The sequence below is a fragment of the Silurus meridionalis genome, chromosome 20 (genome assembly GCF_014805685.1).
Source record: "Silurus meridionalis isolate SWU-2019-XX chromosome 20, ASM1480568v1, whole genome shotgun sequence".
In the NCBI taxonomy this organism is placed as follows: domain Eukaryota; kingdom Metazoa; phylum Chordata; class Actinopteri; order Siluriformes; family Siluridae; genus Silurus; species Silurus meridionalis.
The window spans coordinates 5,909,806-5,937,232 of NC_060903.1; the positions used below are offsets into that span (position 1 = coordinate 5,909,806).

The 27,427-nt window shown below is 39.1% G+C and overlaps 1 protein-coding gene across 2 annotated transcripts; it reads right to left on the minus strand.

The window, feature by feature from the left end:
* Window positions 1-1,059: 1,059 nt before the first annotated feature.
* chico lies at window positions 1,060-27,030 on the minus strand. 2 transcript variants are annotated; one of them, XM_046876655.1, is made up of 7 exons: window positions 26,377-27,030; window positions 11,816-11,913; window positions 9,716-9,779; window positions 4,163-4,207; window positions 3,401-3,463; window positions 1,824-1,898; window positions 1,060-1,489 (listed from the first exon to the last, which is right to left on the minus strand). In XM_046876655.1, the coding sequence occupies exons 1-7, from the start codon at window positions 26,401-26,403 to the stop codon at window positions 1,244-1,246; spliced, it is 618 nt and encodes a 205-aa protein (XP_046732611.1). In that variant the 5' UTR covers window positions 26,404-27,030; the 3' UTR covers window positions 1,060-1,243. The 2 variants fall into 2 exon arrangements, with proteins under 2 accessions (XP_046732611.1, XP_046732612.1); XM_046876656.1 differs by having other exon boundaries at window positions 1,060-1,486; window positions 26,377-27,029.
* Between the last annotated feature and the right edge of the window lie 397 nt (window positions 27,031-27,427).

Sequence of the window (27,427 nt, forward strand, 5' to 3'; positions counted from 1 at the left end):
CAAATGGAACTTTCTGGGTTTTCTGTCATACTCCATAAAAATGCCAGATTTGCAAGACTGAGGTTTGTGCTGCCATGCTGAGGTGATTTGTTTGCCCAAATGCATGCGGTTGTCAATGGACTTTAAGTTAATGACAAGAATCTCAGCACAGGGAAGCATGGTGGTGGTAGTTCTGGTCACGCTGAGAATAACACTCAGCCTCTTAGCTGATACTTGGACTAATCTCTACATAGTAAAACATGGTGGTGGTAGCTCTGGTTATACTAATAGTAATCCCTCAGCCTCTTGGCTACTTCGCAAAAAAAATAAAACATACACTGAAGCATGGTGGTGGTAGCTCATGCTGAGAGTAACCATCAGCCACTTGGCTGCTGCTCATGAGTTTCATGATGCTACCACCACCACCACTGTGTTTTAGAAGATGCAAAACTAATATACAAAAAATTATAAATCCTTAAGGGGAATTAATCTTTTAGCAACACATTGTAACTTGTCTTTTTTTTTTTTTTTTTTTTTTAAGAAAAAAAGGGATGCACACACTTTGTTCTTAGAAAAAAATGCGAACTACTGATATTTTTTTCTTCCTCCTGCAAAGTATCTTTAAAACAATAATGATTATTATTATAAATCCACATTCCATGATCACAAACTAACTACTGCACATCTGTAAAATGCAAAGCAGTTAAAGTGAGATATATAGAAACTAACAGGGTTTTTATACAGTATCACTGCTGATTTGGCTAATTGTGCTTTCAGAACATCTTCCAAACTACATCCGATTCGGCCAAGAGGGAATCAAGAAATGACGGATTGCCCCGAACGTCTTGAGAGACGGGTTAATCCAGAAGCTGCTCTGTTTGACTAGCTTGTACAAGGGGGAGGTCTGGAAATAGCTGATGATAGAGAAAAGTCTTGCAGGCTGCAGGAAGCCTTGGATCCTACATTGGAATCTTTTTAATAATAAGCTTTCAAAATCCAAAACACAAAAGAGGAAACAGGGATGGCAAAAAGCAGGCTAGGAAATTAAATGTAAAGCAAATTAAAAACAAAGACTCGGAATTGTAACGCAACTACGAACAAATTGTTTATTCTAAAGGCATGCATATTGAAAAAAGCAAAAGGCTCTGAGGAAAAGGGATGTGAAAAATAAATGAAGATGGAAAAAACAACATCAATGCTGTGCTCTTTTCATTGTCTCTCTGTGCTTTCTTGGCCTCGGTGAGAGAAGCGTTTCAAGTGGACTTTAGTCGGATTTGTCTCCGTCGTCGTCACGGTGAGTGTCGGCGTTGTTCGCAGCTTCGCGGGCGTTCTTCTCTTCTTTGGCAAGGTGAGCGTGCGATGCCAGGATGCTGGAGAGAGAGAAGAGACCCGGAGCAGTGGAGGAGGAGGAGGATGAAGGCAGGGACGGAGGGGTCAAACCCAGGGGCAGTGGAGCCATAGGAAGAGCCAAACCCTGCAGTTGAGAGAGCTGGTGGGCCTGGAGCTGCTGCTGTGCACAACACACACACACACACACACACACACACACACACACACCCCACAAATACACACATGGGTAAGAGTGAGCAAACAAAACCCATATGGCTTAGAAAGCCACTCTACAGACACAGAGGTTAAATGGGCCACTCATGCAGAGAGGTTACAGATGGTGCGTGCACGTACACACATACGGTTGAAGGTTACACATACATAACAATAAACAAGAAAAGCATTGGGAAAACAAATAGACAATAAGGAAACAGGATGGAGAGAGACAACAAACAGATGCTTCTATATTTTACACACACAAGCAAGAATTGAGAAGTATGAAGCAGACGGCCTACCCGAATGATCGAGTTCATCTCTGGTGGAGTGACCTGCTTGGCTCTTTCAATCGCTCCCAAGACCTGCTGTTGATGCTACACACAAAACACACACAGACATATTGCAGTCATATATATGACTCCTGTCACTGACTATTATTAAAGCTTCCTAATGCTATATCTATACCGATTACAGACCACTCGCTGCTACTAAAGATGGTTCCACACAAAACAGTCTTAAGATCCATGAGGTTACTGTGGAAGGTTAAACTCGAGAACCATAATGATGGATCTGGACTGTAATTAATATATACAGTCTGCTATAATGGCTTAAGCCTGCAGTCACCATGAGCAGAATAATGGCTCTTCATCCATCTCGTCACAGTTGACAACATTGATGGAACTATAATGAATGGATGAGGACATAAGATCTCAGAGTTTTCCCTTGAAACTGTCGTCAACGGATTGCTCATTAGGTATAAACTGAGAGACTCATTTCTAAATGTAAAATGTATATTTGTAACTATTTTCTTTCTATGAAGCTACATTGGGATAATGTCCATTGTTAAAAGCATTGTTAAATGATGCAGCCAGATGTAAAATACAACACTGCACAATTTGTGCTGACTTTTTAGCTATATGTGGTTCTTCACAAATGTCTCTGGATGCTGTAGCATTAGATTTTCCCTTCACTTGAACTAGGAGACCCAAACCTGTTCCAGCATGACGATACCAAACTTCATGAAGATCTGCTTTACAGCGGCTGGAGGGGAAAATCTCAAGTGGCCCATTTTCCCACTGTGGGCCATATATCTTATCTTCTGATTTGGAACGCTGATGAATTGCACCCCAGGCCTCCTCACCCTACATCAGTACCCATCGTTTTGACTTTACTTATACCACTGTGGCTGAATGAGCACAAATCTCCACAACATCTTTACAGAAGAGTGGATGTTATTATATATATGTATCATATAAGGAATACATGTGGGATGTACAAAAAGCACAAGAATCTTGTGCTCAGGTGTCCACAAACTTTTGTCTATATAATGTATATATTATCCTGGTATGTCATGGGGTAACAGGGTGTTGATGCGAGCAGGACGTCTACTGCAACTAAAATTAACACTCCAATGAAATAAGTGTTCATTTGTACATCAATAAAAAATATATATTTTTTTAATTCAGAAATCCGATGCTACAGAAGCTGAAGATTAGAACAAGGTGACTACCAAGTGCGCCTTTACATTGATGCAGATTACATCACCAAGGTCACATTTTCACCTTATTTTGATGTGTAAATGAACTAAAGCTCTTGACCTGCATCTGCATGATTCAAGTCCTTCCTTTCAAGTAACCTCAGACATTGGTGAAAAGACATATAAATGAGATATTCTTAATAAAACTAGGGCACTTTATTATTTGACAGGGTATAATGAGACATTTATTCATTTGGAAAAAGCTTTTAACCAAATGACAAATGAAACCAGATTCAATCCTCTACAAGCAATAAAGGGCTCTAACATTAAAAGGCATATTATGAGCGTGTATACTGAATCACAACAAAAAAAAAACACATATATAAATACGCTTTATACCTCTTGGGACAGGTAGGGCAGCACCTGCGCGCAGATGGCATTCAGCCGCTTTACGATCTCGGCCTGAGATTGTAAAGAAGAAAAACAAAAACAAAGCATAATTCAAGACAGTGTTCGCAGCTTTAATACATTTGTTGAGTTGAAATAAAGTATAGGCCATTCAACAACAACCGAAAAAAAAAAAAGGCACTATATAGGGAATCTAAAGAAAACATGGCAACCCACATTTGGCTAAAATGTTCAGCTCTCTGACTTTAAATTTAAAACAGATTATTCTAAAGAATCAACAGTATTGTCTACTCATTAACACAATATATGGACAAAGGTTTGTGGACAGCTGACCATAAGTATGGTATGTGATTTTTTTCAACATCCTATTCAACATTTAGTTCCAATTTGCTCTAATGATAATCGCTACTCTTCTGAGATGTTGTTCCACCATATTTTGGAGTGTGTTTGTGGAGATTTGTGCACATTCAGCCACAAGGCCATTAGTAAAATCAGGTACTTTTTCCCAATCAGTTTTCCAATTAATCCCAAAGGTGTTTAATAAGAGTTGAGGTCAGAGCTCTATAGTAGGTCACTCAAGATCTTCATGGAGATTGGTACATGCACAGAGGCATCGTCATGCTGGAACAGGTTGATGTAATACTACCGCAAGAGTCAGGTGTCCCATTACTTTTGTCCATATAGTGTATTGATTATGTGCACATACAACACATCGTCACACACATTAACTTAGACCACACTGCAGTCTCTTACCTGTTTGTGCATTTCGATGTTGAGCCCATAAGACATCTCGTAGTACTGCAAAAACAGCAGACAGGGAAATGTATTAAACAGGCTGTATTTCAAACTCAGCTCTATGCACACCACATTACCTTCAGTAATCAGCACACTGAATGAGCCCCTAGTAACTGTGGGAGCAAAATTTTATAGCCAGAACACAAATTTGCAATATCACAAGCCACTACACCGGAGTCTGCATGATGGCACGATGCACAACACATCACTACAAGCACAGGCAAGTAATCGCCGTGTGCCAATGAGATTAAACACAGCAAATAGATCAATTAGGAGCACACTGACATGACCACTCAGCCTACAATTTGATTACAGTGTGTGTGTGTGTGTGTGTGTGTGTGTGTGTGTGTGTGTGTGGTTTACAGACACACATGCAGGAGATTAAGGCTTCAGATGATTGAATTGTATTGTTTTTTCTTTTCTTTTTTTCTGCTTAACAGAACTTTAAAAGGTTAGATGATGAGAAATGAAAAAAAAGGTTAAAAAAAAAAAAAAACATTCACCTAATTATTTTCCTAAAAAATATATTTACATATCATATTCTCAAATGTCCAGGCAAAATAAATAAATAAATAATACACTTCACATCATACACTTAATCATATTTATATTTCTAACAGACACACACAGACACACACACACACACACACATACATTATATATATATATATATATATATATATATATATATATATATATATATATATATATATATATATAAATATAACACTAATAAAAGTGTCATTTTGTTATTTGTATACACAGGTTAAGAACAATAATAACATTGGATTTAATTGATTTTTTATTGAAGTGATACTGGATGAAAAATCATGACCAAAAAAATAAAGTCAAATTGTGCAAGTAAGCAAAAAAATAAGAGCATAGCGTATACAGTATAAAGATTTTATCGCAAAATGACATGCGATTATGTTATAAACTTTTTTTTGGACAAAATATTTCAAACAAAGAAAACACAGTCTCTGCCTCCCACTGTGGCAACAAGCCAAATGTTTTGGCTCGGAGGCAAAACATGTATTGTAAAACCAGAACGCCTCGCATATTCCCCCGAGACGCAGCCGTTGTGTTGGTCCCGCTGCTGTTACAATCCTGCATCTTATTGATCGCTTATGAGCTGATCGATGAGCCTGTACACATTTTTGACTTCATATTTAAAACCGGTCGATAAGAGCGTTTCGGTGTGAAGAGAAAGAAACGCTCCAGGGGTTTCGTGGCAAAAGAAAATCGCAGGACGAAGAGACTGTGGTGGTGGTGGGTGGGGGGGTCTTAATAGTGAGCAAAGCTGATGCATAGAACTAACCACAGCGTATTCGATTTAGTGCGGAGAATAAAAATCTATTAATCAGACATCCAGCGTCAAAACGAAGATGCAGAGGTTATCTTAAATAGTTGTGTTTTCTCACACAATTTGTGCTTAAGCGTGACAAAATCCAAGCTATCTACAATCAATACGAGCAGCTATATTTGGAGAAACGAAAGCAGATCTATTTGAAAAGAGAAGACAAATCCGATAAAACACATTATAGCAACACATAAAAGAAGGACTATAGGAGGCCCAGTTCACACTCCAGGCCTGATTCTGAGGGAACTATGAGCACTAAATGGTGCTCAGACAAACAGTGATTAAAGACATATAATTACAGCTGTATTACTGCATAATAATCCAGAATATAGCACTCAACAGTCATAAATATTGAAATATAGAGTGCAAAACAGCAGGCATGAATTCAAATTAGACACATGGCATATTTTAAATAAGCGATTAAGTACGAAACAGCACAGTATGCGGTTACAGGAAAAAAAAAAAAAATCAATAATCACACTAAAGATGATTAACATAACTGCGCCTTCCCAGGTGTCACATTTTATATACTAAAGTTTTGTTTTTATCTATTTATAGTATAGATGTAGTAGTGGTTGAGAGACATTGAATCCCTGTTTGTTGTTATAATAATCTCCACTCTTCTGGAAAGATGTTCCAATAGATTTCGAAGTGTGTTTGTGGAGATCATTCAGCCACAAAAGACGTTAGTAAAGGCAGGTATTGATGTAGGGTGAGGAGGCCCAGTCAGCGTTCCAATACACCCCAAAGGTGTTCAGCAGGGTTGAGATCAGAGCTCTATGTAAACTATATTTTGGTTATAGTTGGCTTTGTGTACAGGGGCATTGTCATGCTGGAACAGTTATATGTATTAGTTTGGAGAAGTACCACATTGAGGTGGGGGTAAAGAGGCCCTACATCCCCCTAAAAAAAGAAAAAAGTTCCAATACTTTTGGCCATATAGTGTAAATAATACACATAGTGCGCAAACAGGGTAATCTACTGTAATTGTAGACCGAGTGGTCACTTCACTGTGCTTCTAATTGATCAATTTGCTGTGTTTAATCTCACAGGGACACGGCAATTACGTGCCAGTGCTTGTAATGACGTGCTGCACGTTGTGCATCACGCGGAGTCTGGTGTAGTAAGCTTGTGATAGTGATTGTGTTCGGATATGTTCTGTCTACATTATTTTTCGCTCCGTCCATTTAAAAAAATAAATACGAAATTTCTCCTTACAGAACACAGCCGTTTTTCTTTGATAAATAACACAAATCTTTCATTCGTTTATTTATATTTGGTCTACCTTAAGCGTAGGCCATACATGTCCATGCTAGCGAGCAGTTACTATGGAAACATCAAAACGCATGAAATTGAAAACCTACGATTTAAAATGACAGCCAGGACGCTACAACCGTGAAAGGCTATAGTTACGAAAAAAAAAAGTCAAATCAACACCATTCAGATTCGAGACTTTCGGAGAGCTGTGGTATAATGTTTTCTGGGTCACACGATCCTCCTTTTAAAACAATAGAGAACTTTGTGCGAAGCGTTTAATTATCCATCCGTGTAAAAACGAGTGTAATAAGACTCGCCATCTGCGGGTTTATGAACGCAGCCATATAAAACTGCTAGACCGATACGATAACTGACATTTAAACAGAATTTAATGGTGGATAAGTGTTTTTTTTTCTTCGAAGCATGGAATAAAAAAAAAAAAAAAGAAAAAATCGGGTTCAGCTTCTTTGCAACATGCTTCATTAAACTCCATTACAGATCTTAGTTTCCAAGGATATCGCATACCTGGAATCAGTCTTAATGACATCTGCACCAGCAGACCATACACCCTTAAACAGATGACCATTAAGCGGTACAATATATGGACAAAAGTATTGGGACACCTGACAGTTCCAGCCAATTGTGGTTCTTCTCTAAACTCCAAAGTGGAAGATCTTGAGTGGCCTGCTATTAAGCTATGACCACAACCCAACTGAACACCTTTGGGATAAATTGGAACGCTGAATGAACCCCCACCCTGCATCACTACCTGACTTTATTACCGCCTGAATCTGAATAAGCAAAATATCTCCACAAGCACACTCCAAAATCTAGATAAAGATCTTCCCAGAAGAGTAAAGGTTATTTTAACGCCAAATGGGGACTGGGACATTAAAAAAAGTAAATACCAATCATATGGTCAGGTGTCCAAATACTTTTGTCCATGTAGTTTAGATAAATGTTTACAGTTAAAATGTGTTAAAATCTATTATGAATTACTAATTAATATACTAAGTAAGGAAGCATTAGTTCACCGCTAAGCACAAATTAATTATCCAGAGAATTGGGATGGGCGGATCAATCCTAATTCAACTGATTCTCACATTCAAATATTGATCCTGCGTGGGATTTTAAAAGAAAATAGGAACTATTAGTTCTTATACTTTGCCTCTGTTCATTGCACAAACAAGTCGGCATTCTGTCACTCAGTTCTATATATTGGGTTCACCGAATCATCTTTACTTTCTGAGAGACTTTTTTCAAAAGCAGGAGAGTCGATCAGGCAAATAAGAAACAGGCTCATGGGGGAAAAAAAGTCAATATTCTCTTTTTCCTTTAGAAAAACCTATAAAGCAGAACAAATGTAGTAACCTGATGTGACTGGCTAAATATAGCTTTCTCTGTCTGAGTGTTTTGTTCAAAGTTTATTTGATTAATAATATTTTTATAATAAATGTAAGAAAGCCCAGTTCATTGTTGTCCATTTAATATATATAATGATGGCTTTAAAATATACAGGTATTGGTACCAGTATTGATTTTGGATGATACTGGTCTTTGAAGGTATCGTATCAAAAAGAAAAAAGTGGTATTTCCCATTCCTAACAGAGAACTGGATCTAGAACCTGCTCTAAAATTTCAATGAGTACTTTAACCAACAAAAAAGATCTGCGCCAGAAAGGCGAACATAAATGTGTGAAAACAATCGAAAACTCTTTCATAACCTTTGGAAACAAAGAACGCAGTTTATATGAAGACTATGTAAATGTTTTGGCACAGAGCTCATTGTTTTACATTTCAGAGCACTATTCTTCTTTCTCAGTGTATGTTTGCTTTTCTTGAAAAATTACGTCCTATACTTTCGGCACAAATGTAATTTCATCCTCGCTCACCTTTGAAATGTTCCTTTAACAGCTCAGTGCTTGGTTTGCATTCTGTCTCGCATGCAAATGACGCTGAGGTTGAAGTGTCCACCAATGGAGACGTAAATGTGACACATTTGCACTTTCAGCTTTCTAAAAGCGTCTTGGATGGTACTGAACAAGAATTCAAATCTGAGCGAAGCATTAAAAGTAGGGCTCCTATACATATAGATCAGGCCAGAATATGTAATAGTTGCTGTGGAAAACATTCGGGAGATATGGGGAGATTTGGTGCGTATTTTATTTATTTATAAAATATTAATATTGTCGTGATTTGATAGCTTTTCAAATTCAGTTTAATTCAGTCCCATTTTATTTGTATAGCACTTTAATAATGGACATTGCAGCTTAGCATAAATAAATTGACAACGAAACCAACTCCAAAGAAGGTATGAGAAAGAAAACCTAAGAATAATCAGACATGAATGGGAACCCATCATCATCTGGGTGACCCTGAATGTGATTCATTTGTTATAGTTCAATCATTTTTTAAGTTTTGAAAATTCGACTTTGTCTTGAGCTTAAATGCCTCATTTTACATGATCAGAAATGATGATTTGAAACATTTTACTAGAACCTCTTCTGCTTCATTTAAACACAAAGTGAGGTTTCAGGCCTGTTTTTATTCAGGTTTTTCAGTCTATACATGCAGAAAGGCTGGTACTCTATTTTTGTTTTAAATTTTTATCACTAACCACAAACAAGAACCACCTTCTAAAGATTATAAAATCTTTATTTCCCCACAAATTCTCCACCCGAAAATGATAAAAGGCAGTGCACAAAAGTGCAACCAGATTTAAACTTGGTTCTAAAGCTTATGGCCGGAAAAGTGCATGAAACATATGAACCATGGGCAAAGCTGTTGACTTGGCTGATGGTAATCAGTGATACCAAGTCATATGGCATCAAAAATTCCCTGAAAACACTTTGGGTGGAAATTTCCTTTTCATCTCTATGTGAAGTATTTACTCACCATGATGTAGTGACGCTGCATCTCTGATTTCTCCGTGGCCAGTTTATCACATTCCAGCTTTAGGCTGGAAGGCAGGAGAGGTAGGAATGTACATGTGAACACACACACACACACACACACACACACACACACACACACACACACACACACACACACACACACACACACACAAACACACACACACACACACACACACACAAACACACACACACACAAACACACACACAGAAAAGAGGGGGAAAAAAGGGAATGCTTTATGAGGTAGTTCACTAAATCAGCACATACAGAAATACTTTTATACTGAGTGAAAAGCTTTGAATAGTGATCTGGATTTGTGCATTTATTTGTGTGTGTGTGTGTGTGTGTGTGGCAGAGCTGAAACGAACCGTGTCACTGTGTATGTGTATCAGGTAAAATATTTACATTCGAGCCTGAAGTTACTGTGAAGGGGGAGGTGTCTCTCCCACATTCACTTGCTTAAAACACACCCACACACACACACACACACACACACACACACACACACACACACACACACACACACACACACACTTTTCTTCAGGCTGTCATTCCCACTTCACCTAATCCCTCTTCCCCCAAGAGAGCGGAGAAAAAAAGACTACATTTCCATCACCATGACAACCTGTTCGCACTGCAACCGCCACCTGATTGGCGAGTCCCTTACAAACAAAAAACGATTGGCCGAGCCGAAGAATGTAAATGTTTATACGGATAACGAATGAAACGGAGCGCAACTTTCACGTTCCGACTTCCAAGTCATAAATGTAACACAGCTGAAAGACTGCGGCAGATCTGACATCTCAACACTCATTTTATCCTCTCTTCCCTGCCTCCTTTTCATCATTCCACTCGTCCGTCAGGGCTGGGTGACGTTCGGCTGAAGCAGCCCCTTCAAACGACCATCGTCTTTCAGTAACTTTGAGGAATAAAAATGAGAAACGAATCGCTTTTCTCTCTTTTTTTTTTCCCTCTTCTCTGTGGTGACCCACATTTCCAGAGTCTTGTGTGTCTATAAAAGAGCTGCAAGGAAATGAATTGCACCGCTCTGATAGCGTTCAAAGTTCATAATATTTATCAATTATTAAATGACTGAAAAACGCAGACTACTTCCGTTTTCTCCTTTTGTTGAAAACTTCCTAAACTTTTAGTTTTACCTCAGAAAAAAGTTCGTTCAAAGATTTTTCCAACTTGCATAACATTTAGTGAATTAATAAAGAATAAGCAACGATGAGCCTTTGAATAATTAGAAAAATGACGACATCTCAAAGTGTTATCACGTATCCGAGCTTAATTTTTCTAACAATTCAACCCCCTAAATTAAATTATTCTATTTTATACCACTATAAGCACATCTCAAGAAATTAGATCTCGTGTATTCAACCAATTTCTTACACAACCATTTTTGCCACAATCAAAACAAATAGATTTTTATCTATTAATAAGCTGGAGCTATTGTGATTCATTTCTTCTTTCTTTCTTTCATTAATTAATTCCTTCCACTATTCCTTTCTCCCTTCTTTCCCTCCTTGCTTCTTATTTCTATCCTTCATTCATCTTTATTCATCTCTCATTCCTTCCTCTATTCCTTCTTTCCTTTCTTCCTCATTTCTTCCTTCCTTCATTCCTACCCTTTTTTATTTCAATTTTCTTTGAAAATCTGCACAAACACGAATTATTCTTGAAACAAAAGGGTTGTCGAATATTGACCGTTTAGTTTTATCACTGTTCACTGCTCTTTTAAATCATATTTTTTTTAAATCATGTCAAAAAACATTTGATTTCATTATTTCCAAAGGTGCCTGTTCTTCACAGCATTTATTTGCTGGCAACAAGAATGAATAATATTTCCTTTAAAAGGTTTACTTTTCATGATTTCATTTGATACAAATGCAGTGTAGCCCTGCTGATATCATTCCCTCGGTCTGTGGCAGTCTAAGGTTTTAGGCTTATTATTATTCAAATTCATTCAAATGCAAAATATACAAGTTAAATTTTTTGTACATAGGTAAATTGGGAAATATTTAGGTCATTTAAATGCAATTTGAATTTTACAATCCGGTGAAATCCTGGCTTACATACCTGTGGTACTGTGCTTGGAGAAACTGAAACTCATCTTTAATGCGGTCGCAGGAGTCCGAGGTGGTGAACTTTAGCGGTTGTGCTGATTGAGACGAGGCCTGTGGAAAGAGTAAAAACTTTAAGTACTTGTAAAACACTCAAAGATATGTCACTGTGGATGCCATCTTTGATGGGTTGCAAAGTGATTTTTTTTTTTTTTACCAGACAAGTTACCCCTGGGAGAACATGGACCCAAATCTGAGAGGCGCTGGTCTATAAACTATATATACATTTTACTGCAAAATGGAAGTTTAAGAAAAATATATTGAATAAATTCAATAAGCAACATTTACACAAATAAAACGTATGCAGAAGGAAAATTTAAATAGCAGTAGATTCATGGATTTGCAGAATCATTGAGTGAAAGGTCGCGGAATCGCGAGTGATGGATGGCAGAATCTCGGATTCGTTGAGTGAAGCATTGTGGAATCGTTACGTGACATAACAGAGAATCTCTGAATCAGTCAGTGACAAATCGTACAAACGCGGAATCCGTAAGAGACAGATCAAAGTATTTTGGAAAAAGTGATTGGTGGATCGCAAAATCAGTGAGTGACAGATTGCCCAATCGATGAGTGACAAATCGTGGAATCGGTGAGTGATGATTTTCATATTACATTATTTTCATTTCATTTTCCACACCTCTGATATTATAGCATTAGCCAGAAACAAACACACAGTCAATGGCCAATGTAAAATGGCTTGATTAACATATCAGCAAATTTTCGTGTCAGAATAAATGCTCTTTGTTCTTTTGGAAAATTGTGATCAATTATTATTTTTTTGTTCCATGCGTACAACCAGAGTGCATGAATCTGCCCAACTATCATCCCTGCATGCCTGTAGAAATCTGATTCCATCTGAATCTGTAATTGCTGCATAGGCCAAATCTGTGTGTGTGTGTGTGTGTGTGTGTGTGTGTGTGTGTATATGTGTGTGTAGAGGAACAATGGGCTCCCAAGGGAGAAGCTGTGAGCTACACAACAAAACCCTGCAGGGGATAAACTCCTTTACGCACGCACGCACGCACGCGCGCACACACGCGCGCACGCACGCGCACACGCACGCGCACACGCACGCGCACGCACACACACACAGAGTTCTTCTTCGTGTACCCAATACATGCACACACTCAATCTCCCAATCTTTCTCTTACTTAATCACACAAATAAAAAAAAAAACGTTTTATGGTCAAAATTCACAAAGTTAGAAGCTCTGATGTAAAACAAATACGATGCATTGAAAAAAGTATTTTCTCTCAAACACAGTTTAGTGCTATTCTGGTATTAAACTTTTGTAAGATTTCAGATGGAAATAAAGGGTCACAAAAACAAACGTTGACCCCTTCAAGGCCCATAGTGGCGAAACTCCCACATGCACGGACTGTATTCGAAGAAACGCTGCAAACTGGAATCAGGAATTTTACAAAAAAATCGATTCCGTTAAATAATAATACAAAAAAATCCTTATATTTACACTGTTTAGCACCCACCCTCATCCAGAGGGACTTTTGATCATTTAATCCATACAACTGAGCAGCTGGGGGTAAAGGCCTTGTTCAAGGCCCCAGCAGTGGCAGTTTGGTGTTATTGGGATTTGAACACATGACCTTTTGATCAGAAAGCTGACATCTTAACCACTGAGCAACCACTTCCCCTTCACCACATCACCTCACATCACATCAGCAGTCATTTCAAGTGTACTGAAAATGTACTGAAAAATGCCATAAATGTAAATGTCTTGAGAACCAGGACCACTGGGCTGCTCCAGTCACTGTGAAACTTCTCAATTACACCCATGTCTAGCAATAGCATTGAGTTTGTCTCAAACCACATTGTGGAAAGTGGTACCTCAGTGGTTACAATGATGAACTTTAAAAGGTTCAACTTTGAAAGACTTTTGAAAGGTTGTGAGTTCGAATCCCAGCACTGCTGAGCCCCTGAGTAAAGCCCTTCCTCAACCCTCAACGGCTCAGTTGTACTGTATACTTGTACTGTATAACTATTGCCTAGAAAAGGTCATAATTGTAAATTGATTATAGATACAGCAACTTTCTTGTTAGAGAAAAGAAAATTCTTTTGATCAAAATCAGTGTGCAACTGGAACACTCCAATTCTTCCCACTAATATTTAACTCACTTTTGCATTTCTGATGCTTCCTGAGCACCATTTCACCTCAGGGCAAATCCCAGAAATTACATTTAATGCTCACAACAAGAAGGATGTTACCCCTCCGCTGAACAAAAAGACATCTGAGATTCAGGCACGAAAAAAAAACAAAAAAACGAAATATCCACACTAGCATATTGTTTTGGGAAATGCTGTATGTAACAAAAATCAAGCAACTAATTGATAGATCAATCAATCACTCAATCGGGAATGCTGAATTGCAAACATCCAATTCCAAAGAATAAAAATTTACATAATATTTACATTACGATCTGTAATAATGGATAATGACCCCCCACCCCCCACAGACACACACACACACACACACACACACACACAGTGCCTAAATATTTATCATTTTTACCCCTATTTGTAGTTGTAGTATCTGGTTTCAATCCAAAGTTTGTTTTCAGCGGTGGTGGTGGGGGAGTGGCTGGTGGGGGGTGGGGGGCAGTTAATATAATGGAACAGAGTCATGAAAAAATTCATTCTGTGCGTGTGCGTGTGTGTGTGTATTCTGTCCTATAGCAGCTTTGCAGTCGCATAAATAGGAAGCAAGAAAGGTAGTTTTGTGTGTGTGTGTGTGTGTGTATTCTGTCCTATAGCAGCTTTGCAGTCGCATAAATAGGAAGCAAGAAAGGTAGTTTTGTGTGTGTGTGTGTGTGTGTGTGTATGTGTATTCTGTCCTATAGAAGCTATGCAGTCTCATAAATAGGAAGCAAGAGAAGAGAGGTAGTTGCGTGTGTGTGTGTGTGTGTGTTGCTAGGGGAATCTGTTGAAGCCCTCAGTAATCCCACTCCTGCTCTCCTACCATTAGAAATCAATTAGAGCAAAGCGCTACAAAAAAACTCTTCAGCCTCACCTGTGACCCACACACACTCCTGCTTTAAAGAAAGAAAGGGAAAAGAATAAGATTAAGGATAAGAAAGAGAGAGAGAGAGAGAGAGAGAGAGAGAGAGAGAGAGAGAGAGAGAGAGAGAGAGAGAGAGGGGAATTGGCAAAAATGAAAGTAAGAGAGACTGAATGAAGGAAAGAGAGAGTTTAAATGTGAATGAGAAAGCGATGGAGAGATCGAGATTGCTGTTTTCCTGCAGGCCCTTTTCTCATGCTAATGAAGGGCTTTGGCCTGTGCGACCCAGACATCTGCTGCTGCACTGTGTGTCAAGCATACACACACACCTCCATGTTCTTGAGGACTCCTTTGTTTCATCAAATAAGGGTGCTATGTGTATGTGTGTGTGTGTGTGTCAGAAAAGAGAGGGGAGGGGAGACACTTTCATGGGAGGAAATCTTTGAGTAATTACTCTTTTTGAACGTGTGTGTGTGTGTGTGTGTGTGTGTGTGTGTGTGTGTGTGTGTGTGTGTGTGTTCGCGCGTGTGTGCATGCCATGCTTTGACAGGAAGACTGATCTCAGTGCAATTATTGCTTGTGGTATGTGTGTGTGGATGGAACTGTGTATGAAGCAAGTGACGCTTCTCAAACCATTCACTATGGAAAACCCACTGTGTGTATGTGTATGTGTGTGTGTGTGTGTGTGTGTGTGTGAGAGAGAGAGAGAGAGAGAGAGAGAGAGAGAGAGAGAGAATGTGAGAGTGAAAGAGAGAGAGATGAGTGTGAGAGAGTGTGAGGTGTGAGAGTGTGAGAGAAAGAGAGAGTGCGTGTGTGAGAGTGAAAGAGAGAGATGAGTGTGAGAGAGAGAGAGTGTGTGAGAGAGTGAGTGAGCAAGAGAAAGAGTGAGAGAGAGAGAGAGAGAGAGAGAGAGAGAGAGAGAGAGAGAGAGAGAGAGAGAGAGAGAGAGATGAGTGTTTGCATAGAAGTTCCGTTTAAAAAAAGTGTAAATTTCAATGATTTCACAGTAACCAAACAATACACAGATTTTTCTTTTGCATGAAAACTATGAAATCTGAAACACTTGATCTCAGTGTGATGGTGGACGAATGTTTTTAGTTGTTATGGACAGTTAAGAATCAGATTTTTCCTCGTTTCTGATCTGACGTGTGTTATGCAGAATTATACAAAATTTGATAGTTGGTTAGAAAGAGGTATGAGAGGGTATGAGAAGTGAGAGTGAGAGTCTGAGGTAAATAAAACTGAAGATTAAGAAAGGTAAGGAAAGAAGGTAAAGGGGTTTAAAAAAAAATAAGGAAAAAAATAAGGAGATAGAATAAAAGGTAAAGAAGTTGAAGAAAGAGGTGAAGAAATGAATGAAGGAGGTGAAGAAATTAGATACAAAAGATGTAATAAGGAGACAAAGATAGAGGCAAAAAAAAAAAAAAAAGATAAAAAATGAGGTAAAGAAAAGAAAGAAGGAGATAAAAAAAAAAAAAAAAGGCAACCAAAAATAAGAAAAGATGGAGGAGAAAACGAGCCAAAAACTCAGTTCTCTCGAAGTTTTGGTTTCACCATGAAATGTGCAGTTTGTATCTCCTTCACCCTTTTCTCCTGTCTGTGGAAGCCGGTCCTTTGTGAAAACGTGTTCTTGGTCTAGAGGTTTTTTAGAGACGCCTCTTATTGCACTGAATTGAGAGCCGATGCTGGTCTAAAACACCAGATCAGATTTTTTCCATGTGATATCAATCCGATTCATTTTAACATCAAAGCTTTGAGCAGCAGGATAGCAGATACTTATCCTCTACCGACATCATTACATCACTCTGGATCAGCAAGTTCCTCGTTTGCATCCAGAGTTTAATGTGTTTGGTGAAGTGAGAAAGTAGTTTTTCAATCTGAAAGTGAAATCTGTTCCTCTTTTTACTTCCTGTTTCTACTTTCGAGACATTGATATATAAAAAAAAAATGTCCGACTGTGAAACTGTATTGAGTCACTGTTGTGGAATGACGGAGAAGAAATGTTTTGCACAACCGTGTTGCAGGTGTGTTTCTCCATTGGTCAGAAGGAAGACTTCAGTATGAAAAGAAACCGGATTAAAAGTCCCACCCGCAAGATACATGAAAACACATCTGTGGACATGGGGGTGTGGTCCAGCACCGGTTAATGAATGGAGGGCAGAGTGGGAGGAAGGGAGTAGTAAAGATCTCACACCTGTACATAGTTTTAGTCACGAGTGTAATCTGTTGCATTGAGCGATGAAGAAAAAAAAGAAGAGCGACAAAAGGGCCTCGACAGATCGATGCTTCAGAGTAGCTACAAGCAGATTTTCGGAAACGCGCTCCAAAGGGAATACATTTGCAAACGCAATTTCCACCTTGTAGTGTGGACAAAAAAAAAAGAAAAATCATAATAATAAAAAGAAAGAAGGCGTATTCTCGGTCATGTGACCCCAGTCCTCTCTAAACAAGGTGGTGGGCAATTCACAATCTACAGTTTTCACAACAACTCAACCTCTTCATCTGTCCATAACCCCCCCACCCCACACACACAAGTTTCTCCTTGATTTTAATGAGACACAATGCAAATAAACTGATGAAAAAGCTGCAGGTCGAAGCTTCTAGCTTTTTTTGTTTTTGTTGTTTGTCTTTATCATATCCGCAGTACAGCGATGTGAAATGTAGATTGAGAACGTCTTGAAAGGTTAGTTTTTTTTTTTATATATATAATAAATAATTAATAAATGTGAATCATTCTAATAGCTCATATAAAAATTTTTTTAGATTTTATCACAAAAAAAACAACAACAAAAAACGACCGTTTCCTGTCACTGAGCTGCACATATCAACTCTTTTGTAGCTTTGGTGCTCATCTTCCACAAGGTAATGGGAAAGTAATTTATAATAAATAAATAAATAAATAAATAAATAAATAAAAGTAAACAATAAAAAAAAACTTAAAGTCAACATCTTTCATTTTCTTTTAATTCAACTTTAATTAAATAAAATTAAATAGATTCGGCACCATGAATCAGTCCCTATTAACGAAATGAGCATTTCGGCACCATAATTTAGTCCATCTAACTGTACGTTTATCGCTAAAGATCGAGCCAGTGGCAGAAGTGATGAGGGAAATGGATCCTGGGTTTAGAAGCGTTCCGGCGGCTCTACTGCGGAAATGATCATTTCATACATTTTCAGTGGCAATTAAGTCATTATTTTTCCTGCCTGTTTTTAGGAAGTAACCGTTTAGAAATAAATGCCACGCTGAAGAGTCTTGTTCGGTTGAGTCAGGAATAGAAGACCTCTGTTTTGGATGAAGCAGTTTTTTTTTTTTGCACAGCTTTCTACTGGAGAAATAAGTAGAAAGCCGAAGAACTGCAGCTCCCAGCCGTGTGTCATTTTGTTCTGTGCATAGATAAGGAGTACGAGTGAAAGGAAGGGAGGGGGAAGAGGAGAATGGGAGGACTGTGTGTGTGTGTGTGTGTGTGTGTGTGTGTGTGTGTGTGTGTGTGTGTGTGTGTTTAGTGCTGATGGGGACCGCGGGGGATTAACCTCCCATCCTGCTGGGGGTTTTGTAGTATGGTCATAGGGCAGCGGTGTTAATTCAACCAGCCTTAATAATGTCCTCCGGTGCTGCCCTAAGCCCTCTCCCTACAACACACACACACCCACCCACCCACGCACAGCCGAGGCTCATTACTCTGGATGTGTAGAGAGTGTGTGTGTGTGTGTATGTGTGTGTGCGCGTGAGAGACTGTGTCATGTGCTTGGAAAGACAAAAGAGCAAGCGAAACCCCCTCAGTGTACATACTGAGGAGGTATGATGGAGAATAAACAGCTGGAGGAAGGGAAAGGTGGAGGAAGGGGGGTAAATGTGCGTAGGCTGTACGCTACAGTCAAAGCTTTTTGCACGCAGCTGGATAGGTGCAAGTGTGTGTACGTGTGTGTAGATCGATGTGAGAGTAGGTGTGCGATTGTACATCTTTTCTCTCCACACAAGACTCCTTCCATCTTCCATCTCTAATCCTGGTACCACACTTAAGCTACACTTTATGAATGATTTAAATAAAATAAAAATTTCGCGTAGCCGAAATGGTGAAAAATATACTGGGGTTCTCAAAAAGATTTCCATTACAACGATGCAATTTATCTTCTCAATATACACTAAATATAATGTTAAATTTTGTACTGTCATTTGCAAATTACAGTAAACTAAACTCCATACTGATCAATACTCTTTAAGACTACTGTGTATTTTCAAGTTACGATGGCGTCACCAGGAACGCATCTCCATCCGCACCTCCTCCTACTTGACTACTTGAATTGAAACGCCTGATTTTTCCACCCAATTGAAAAAGACGCCTTTGGATGCAGTAGCATTAAATTTTCCATTCACTTGAACTAGGAAACCCAAACCTGTTCCAGCATGACAATGCATATATTCATCTATGCATAAACCCAGCTCCATGAAGACATGCTTTACATCGGTTGGAGAGGAAGAACCTGAGTGGCCTGTTATAGAAATCCGATCTCAACCCTACTGAACACCTCTGGAATAAATTGGAACACTTACTGCACCCCCAGACCTGTTCACTCTACATTTGTACCTGACTTTCCTTTACACCACTGCAGCTGAAATATCTCCACAAGCACACTTCAAAATCTAGTGGAACACCTTCCCAGAAGAGTATAGAGGTTACTAGAACAGCAAAGAGGGATTCAATGTGGAATAGGACGTTCAAAGTATGGCATATTTTGTAAAGAGAACGTTATGCATATCGAGATTGCTGCAGCGGCTTAAGTAAAATTTTTTCACTGATCAACACAATTAAAAACAAGTACTTGTCATAATGTATTGGGGAAAAAAAAAAAAAAAAATTATATTATATATATATATATATATACACAGGGAGTGCAGAATTATTAGGCAAATGAGTATTTTGACCACATCATCCTCGTTATGCATGTTGTCTTACTCCAAGCTGTATAGGCTGGAAAGCCTACTACCAATTAAGCATATTAGGTGATGTGCATCTCTGTAATGAGAAGGGGTGTGGTCTAATGACATCAACACCCTATATCAGGTGTGCATAATTATTAGGCAACTTCCTTTCCTTTGGCAAAATGGGTCAAAAGAAGGACTTGACAGGCTCAGAAAAGTCAAAAATAGTGAGATATATTGCAGAGGGATGCAGCAGTCTTAAAATAGCCAAGCTTCTGAAGCGTGATCATCGAACAATCAAGCGTTTCATTCAAAATAGTCGACAGGGTCGCAAGAAGCGTGGAAAAACCAAGGCGCAAAATAACTGCCCGTGAACTGAGAAAAGTCAAGCGTGCAGCTGCCAAGATGCCACTTGCCACCAGTTTGGCCATATTTCAGAGCTGCAACATCACTGAGTGCCCAAAAGCACAAGGTGTGCAATACTCAGAGACATGGCCAAGGTAAGAAAGGCAGAAAGTCGACCACCACTGAACAAGACACACAAGCTGAAACGTCAAGACTGGGCCAAGAAATATCTCAAGACTGATTTTTCTAAGGTTTTATGGACTGATGAAATGAGAGTGAGTCTTGATGGGCCAGATGGATGGGCCCGTGGCTGGATTGGTAAAGGGCAGAGAGCTCCAGTCCGACTCAGGCGCCAGCAAGGTGGAGGTGGAGTACTGGTTTGGGCTGGTATCATCAAAGATGAGCTTGTGGGGCCTTTTCGGGTTGAGGATGGAGTCAAGCTGAACTCCCAGTCCTACTGCCAGTTTCTGGAAGACACCTTCTTCAAGCAGTGGTACAGGAAGAAGTCTGCATCCTTCAAGAAAAACATGATTTTCATGCAGGACAATGCTCCATCACACCGTCCAAGTACTCCACAGCGTGGCTGGCAAGAAAGGGTATAAAAGAAGAAAATCTAATGATATGGCCTCCTTGTTCACCTGATCTGAACCCCATTGAGAACCTGTGGTCCATCATCAAATGTGCGATTTACAAGGAGGAAAACAGTACACCTCTCTGAACAGTGTCTGGGAGGCTGTGGTTGCTGCTGCATAATGTTGATGGTGAACAGATCAAAACACTGACAGAATCCATGGATGGCAGGCTTTTGAGTGTCCTTGCAAAGAAAGGTGGCTATATTGGTCACTGATTTGTTTTTGTTTGGTTTTTGAATGTCAGACATGTATATTTGTGAATGTTGAGATGTTATATTGGTTTCACTGGTAAAATAAATAATTGAAATGGGTATGAATTTGTTTTTTGTTAAGTTGCCTAATAATTATGCACAGTAATAGTCACCTGCACACACAGATATCCCCCTAAAATAGCTAAAACTAAAAACTACTTCCAAAAATATTCAGCTTTGATATTAATGAGTTTTTTGTGTTCATTGAGAACATGGTTGTTGTTCAAATTAAATCCTCAAATAAAATTAATCCTCAAAAATACAACTTGCCTAATAATTCTGCACTCCCTGTATATATATATATATATATATATATATATATATATATATATATATATATATATATATATATATATATATATATATATATATATAAAAAAATTAATATCAATTACAGACTCAAAATAAAGTGCTTTCAAGCAAACATTAACATTTCACCCCGTCATGATCTCAGCATTTAATCCTGATCTTGTAATGATGTCAATTTCATCCGTGCATTAATGCAAGAACGGAAAAAAAAAAAAAAAAACACACAAAAAAAAAAAAAATCATGTACGACTTCCAAGCTTGTCTTTTGATAAACAATTTACAACAGTGTGTCCCGTAAAGAAAAAAAAATGCAAGGCAAAAAGTTGGTGTTCCTGATTTAACATACGTAGATTGATGTAAAGAAAATAAACCAATTTCTAATCTTGTCCATCGTCGTCACTCCCAATGAAAATCTCAGCATCTTCAGCTCTGCTACCTCCAGCTCCACCTCCTGTCTTTTACTCAATGCCGCTGTCTCTAAACCATACAACATCGCAGATCTCACCACAGTCCTATCCTTTTCACTCTCGCAGATACCCTTCCATCACAAATCACTCCTGCTATCACTCTTCTCCACCCACTCCACCCTGCCTGCACTCTTTTCTTCACTTCTCTAACACACTCTCCATTACTTTGCACTGTTGACCCCAGGTACCTGAACTCCTCCACCTTCTCCTCCTCTTCTCCCTGCAACCGCACCCCTCCACTGCCCTCCCTCTCATTTACACACATGTACTCTGTCTTACTCCTACTGACTTTCATTCCTCTTCTCTCCAGCGCGTACTTCCACCTCTCCAGGCTCTTCTCATTACGCCATACTTTCACCACAAATCACAATATCAGCCACAAACATCATAGTCCACAGAGACTCCTGTCTGACCTCGTCTGTCAACCTGTCCATCACCACTGCAAACAGGAAAGGGCTCAGAGCCGATCCTTGATGCAGTCCAACCTCCACCTAAAACCAGTCTGTCATTCCTACTAAACACTTCACTGCTGTCACACTGTCCTCACATATGTCCTGCACCACCCTCACATACTCCTCTGACACAACTGACTTCCTCGTACTATACCACCACCCTCTCTTGGCACCCTGTCATACGCTTTTTCTAAATCCACAAACACACAATGCAACTCCATCTGACCTTCTCTATACTTCTCCATCAACAACCTTGAAGCATATATTGCATACTGTTGCTCACAGATGGTCACTTCTTCACTCAGCCTGGCTTCTATTACTCTTTTCCATAAAATAGTGTGACTGATAAAATCAATTCCTCTGTAGGTACTGCAGATCTGCACATCTCCCTTACCAGCATATTCCTCTGTATTCCTCAGGCATCCTCTCACCTTCCAGAATTTTGTTAAACAATCATGTTTAAAAGCTTCACTGCAATCTTTCCTAAACATCTCAATGCTTCTACCGGTATATCATCTGGTCCAAATGACTTTCCACTCTTCATCCTCTTAATTGCCACGCTCACTTCTGCAGTAGTTGCCCAATCATCCAGCACCTCTTCACCACCACCGAGCCCCTGTCTGACCTCTTCCCTGAATCTCATACTACAGTCTTACTCTCCTCCTCTTCTTCTTCAACTCCAAAACCATCCTATAGACCACCATCCGATGTCTAGCTTACTCTAGCTAGTGTAAATCTGCACTGCCTCAAATTCTATCTCTACTTCCAATTCCACGATGTTCTACATGAAAATATTATAGTAGCAATACTATATATATATATAAAAAATAAATAAATAAATAAAAAAATAAAAGGCAAACAACCTATAAGGATGATGTCAACCAGCCCTGCAAATATTCATCTTCTTCCTCTCTAGTGTCTGTAGCCATCAGTCTTCCCTCTAAATGATGCACGTAGACTTCAGAACATTCATCTGCACAGACATCAGAGTCAAGGGCAGCTATAAAAAGAGAAAAATGAAGATGCGACCTCTTGATCACAGCAGGTTCATCAGCACGGCACAGGGCTCCTTCTTCATCACAAGAGGCTATATGCAATAAACACCAGAAGAACTGCCAAGTTTAATATAAACATAATTTCAGGGGATGGTTTCTGTAAAATATATCAGGTCAGCCTCATAACTATCACATGATGAAATTGCAGATTGCAGGAAAGCATTTCATTTATAATTAGGAAGTTAATTATCTGGCCAACAAGAAATTGTCAGAAAGATTGTGAAATTGAATGTGTAATCAAATTATGGAGGGTAAATGATGACCAAATGCCAACAGAATTTCTTTACGAAAATCTAGCTTGTCTATCAACTACTGCATCATATATTGACCTACAACCATAGCGCTGCGCAAAAACCTAAACCAGATTATAGAATTAGTCTTATATATCAGAAGTGCTTAACAGATTTAAGTCTCTTTTTTGTGCTCTCTGCACACACAGGAAGCAAAAACCCCGAGCAGGAAACAGGACCGGCAAATTCTCCCGAGTCGAGGCCTTTCACCAAACTGCTTACAGCTTAACAATTTCCCATCAGCCTTCGCAAGACCCTTGGCTAACCTCTAAAGTGGGGAATCCTGCCAGACAAAATCCGTGTTCTCCTGTCTCTGTCCTAAAAATCCACACTAGTCCTGGAAGGTCAAGATTGAACTACGTTCCCATTCCCTATATCCGTCCATCCTAATCCACGATTCAAGGCAAAATTTAAGTCCTGAGAGTGGGACACACTCACGGTGGCTGTAGATTTCGTGATCTGGAGGCTTTTCCCCGCAAAATGCAGCCTGGAATGATGCAATAACACCAAAGACTGAGAGAATTGTGTTCAATCAAAGCATTGGAACCTGACAATCCTTCAGTTTGAGGGTCTGTTCGTTATTTTACCGCAAATTAAACTCGAATCACATTGAGAGTCTGCGATATGTAATAAATTAAATGCCATTTTAAACAATTCACTCTTTCCAGTTGCAGAGGGAATAATAGAACAGACTATAATGGTGGACGAATTGAGAGCTCAGAATCCAGGAAAAACAACAATTTTGTCTAGTGTTTGTTTTATTTGATTTTCCGACAAAAAATGCTTTCATTTAATTTTGTAGGTTATTTCTGATTATAAACACAATACTTCACAATGGAGCGACGTACCTCGATGGTGTAATTGTAAGCACACGGTACAAAATCAACCTGCTGCATCAGACAATGAAACTGGCTATATAGTCATGGCAGAAAGAACAGTATACTCGCTCTCGTCCCGGTCAATCACAGCGATAACAGGCAAACTGTAAGAACCTGTATGAGGAACATGAGGAAGGGCAGGCAGGACTTTCCTTTAATTCTGTATTACTTCTGTTACACCTCCCTGTGATGTAGAATGAGCAGCAGAAATTAAGGAGAACCCACATACATGGAAAATAAAAAATGTTCATCGAACTCAACATGTTCGACATCACCTTTGGGATGAATTGGAAATCTGCCTGCACCCCAGGCCTCCTCACCTCACCTATTGGTACCTGACTTTATTACCCCCTTGTAGCCGAAGGAGCACAAATCTCTGTAAGAACACCCCAAAATCTAGGGGAACATCTTCCCAGAAGAGTGGGAGTTACCATAACAGCAAGTGGGAACTGAATGTTGAATGGGATGTTCAAAAAACAAAAACATACCAATCTTATGGGGAGATGTCTACAAACTTTTGTCTGTATATAGTGTATGTCTGGATAATGTTGTTCATTTAAACAGTCCTCATTTAGTAGTAATAACAGGTTATCTGGTCCATGTGTGTAAATCTGGTGGCACTCGTATCATTACAAAGGCTCTTTCACAGGCTCAGGGTTCAGATCGGATTGTGACTGAAAAAGCGCTTTAGATAAAAAGGTGTGCGCTTTTCTGTTCCAAATGCAACATAATACAGCACGACCACTTATCTCAAAATCCGAACGGGAGATTCTTTTCAGAAACTCAAGACAAAGTGGATTCAAAAGGCCATTTTGAAACTCCTCGTGGAAAAGCAAAAAACCTCTCTCCCCTGAAAGCCGGAGCAAAATTTAAAATGCAAATGGGATTCCGCGGCAGGACTTGGGTGGCCTGAAACGAACCGCGCTTGCAGGTGCAGTTTGGACCGATCTCCCTCGTTAATTACGAGTCTCTTTAATGACCTTGTGTTTGTACACAAAGCTCCGTCTGTGTTGCCAGTGCAGGCAGGAGACCCCAAGAGAGCTTAACGTCGACCAAAGCAACATCAGGGGACTCATTAAAGAACACGGTGCTGCGTGTGGTGGAGCATCAGTGATGGAAAAAAAGCATGAAATGCTGAGGGAAAAAAAAAAAAAAAAAGAGCACACATTTTCTACCTTTTAACTGCATTGTCCCAGACTGAAATTAAGTGGTCTTATTGCTAGGCCATGGTTAAGTCTGCATAGAAAAAAAAAATTACTGGCCATAACACGAGTACCTCAACTTTATTATAGAGAAACTCACAAGAATTTGATGAATGATGATTATGTGCAATTATGGTTGCCATTGTTTTAAAAATCACCTATAATAGTTCACATGATAAGAGCTAACTAACACATTCCACACAGTAACCTGTAGACAAAACTCACTTCCGGCACAAGTGTTACTTTGGTTATTGCTCTTTTTCCACCAACATTATTCCTTTTCATGCTTCAGCTCATTATTAAAACCATTAATTGGCATATAAGGTATATGTATATATATTATATATATGCAATGCTCTCTTTTCAACAACATGGTGGTATGTTGTTTTTTTTAATGAATGAATTAATAAATTAATAAACACTAATGTTTTAATGCTATGCTTGCAAAGCTGCACATGTGCACCATTTCCCAACCTGTAAGCCTTTTCTGCAGATCTTTCAGAGAAAGGCCAAATCTGAATGCACTGAATAAATGAATACTCCAGTATTGCACAATGTGAACAAAATGCAAACCCATAGTAATCCAGACGTCCAGATGCGTGCATGCAGAAATCAAATCCAGCTCTCGTGCTGATGTTTAGACAGTTTAAGTGAAGATTTGGAGATGCTGAAACGCTAGAATAATAACCGCACACTTACCGAGTGTCTGGCTTGTGGAAACATCATGTCAGGTTTTTCTTGTTGTTTCTTTCTTCTCCAAGTGAAACCGAACCCAAATCCTTTGTTTGAGGTGTGTAGTTTTTAGGTTCTGGATTATAAGGGTTGAAAAATAAACCGGATTGTTCACGCTTTGCCTCTGATCGTGTTTTTTGGGGGGGGAGAAAAAGAGGATCTGAAAATGCGATCAGCGCGTGCACAAACTAGCTAGCTACAGCACGGCTACACAGCTAGCCTGGACCAGGAACTTCAGCTAAGCTAGCTTTGCTTGTCCAAACCAGCAGGATCATACAGAGAGCTGGCCACGACTGCAAGCAAATACAATTACAAAGGCTTTCTGACAAAGCAAACAATCCAGATCGCGGTGTGTGTGTGTGTGATTATTATTTTTTTGGAGGACAATCCAGCTGCCAGGGAAACGATCAACCCCCAAACAACACACGACACCAACACGCTGCAAAAATCCCTCACACAGAAACAGAAATCGAGGCTCGAAGATGCCGATCCGCTGCTTTGAACGCTTCTAGATCCGTGTGTCTTTATCCGGTTGTGCTGCGAATCAGTGTAAGCTGTGGGATGGACGCGGAGCTCCGAACGCCCATTTTACATGTCAAACGGATTCGATTACAAAGTGCGGAAGTGCGGACGCCTTGACTCCGCCCACTTTATCAAATCCCCACCCCCTCACGCAACACCCTTGTTAGGGGAGTGACGCAGCGGCTTAATTAGCATATTCAAATCGCTTCAATCAGTATGCAAAAGGAGGTCATGGAGAAATGTTTCCTGGGTAATATTATTTGTTTATCATTACACACGATTGATTAGTCTGTATTTAAAAAAATATATTTGGTATTAGAAAAAATATATTTTTATAATATTATAAAAAATAACCAAACCGGTGAATAAGCAATGGAGTTTATCTTAATGATTTCTTAGTTATAATAAGTATAATAGTAATAAAAATAGTAATAATAATAATAATAATAATAATGTTAATAATAATGATTTTAAAAAAAGTGTAAAACCTTCTTTG

What these genes read in the sequence shown, in the direction of transcription:
- chico (XM_046876655.1), bottom strand. Translation starts at nt 26,403, where the DNA reads ATGATGTTTCCACAAGCCAGACACTCG. An exon ending in TTCCACAAGCCAGACACTCG is followed by an intron (nt 11,914 to 26,376) that starts GTAAGTGTGCGG and finishes CTCTTTCCACAG; the next exon opens with GCCTCGTCTCAATCAGCACA. An exon ending in CTCCAAGCACAGTACCACAG is followed by an intron (nt 9,780 to 11,815) that starts GTATGTAAGCCA and finishes CCTGCCTTCCAG; the next exon opens with CCTAAAGCTGGAATGTGATA.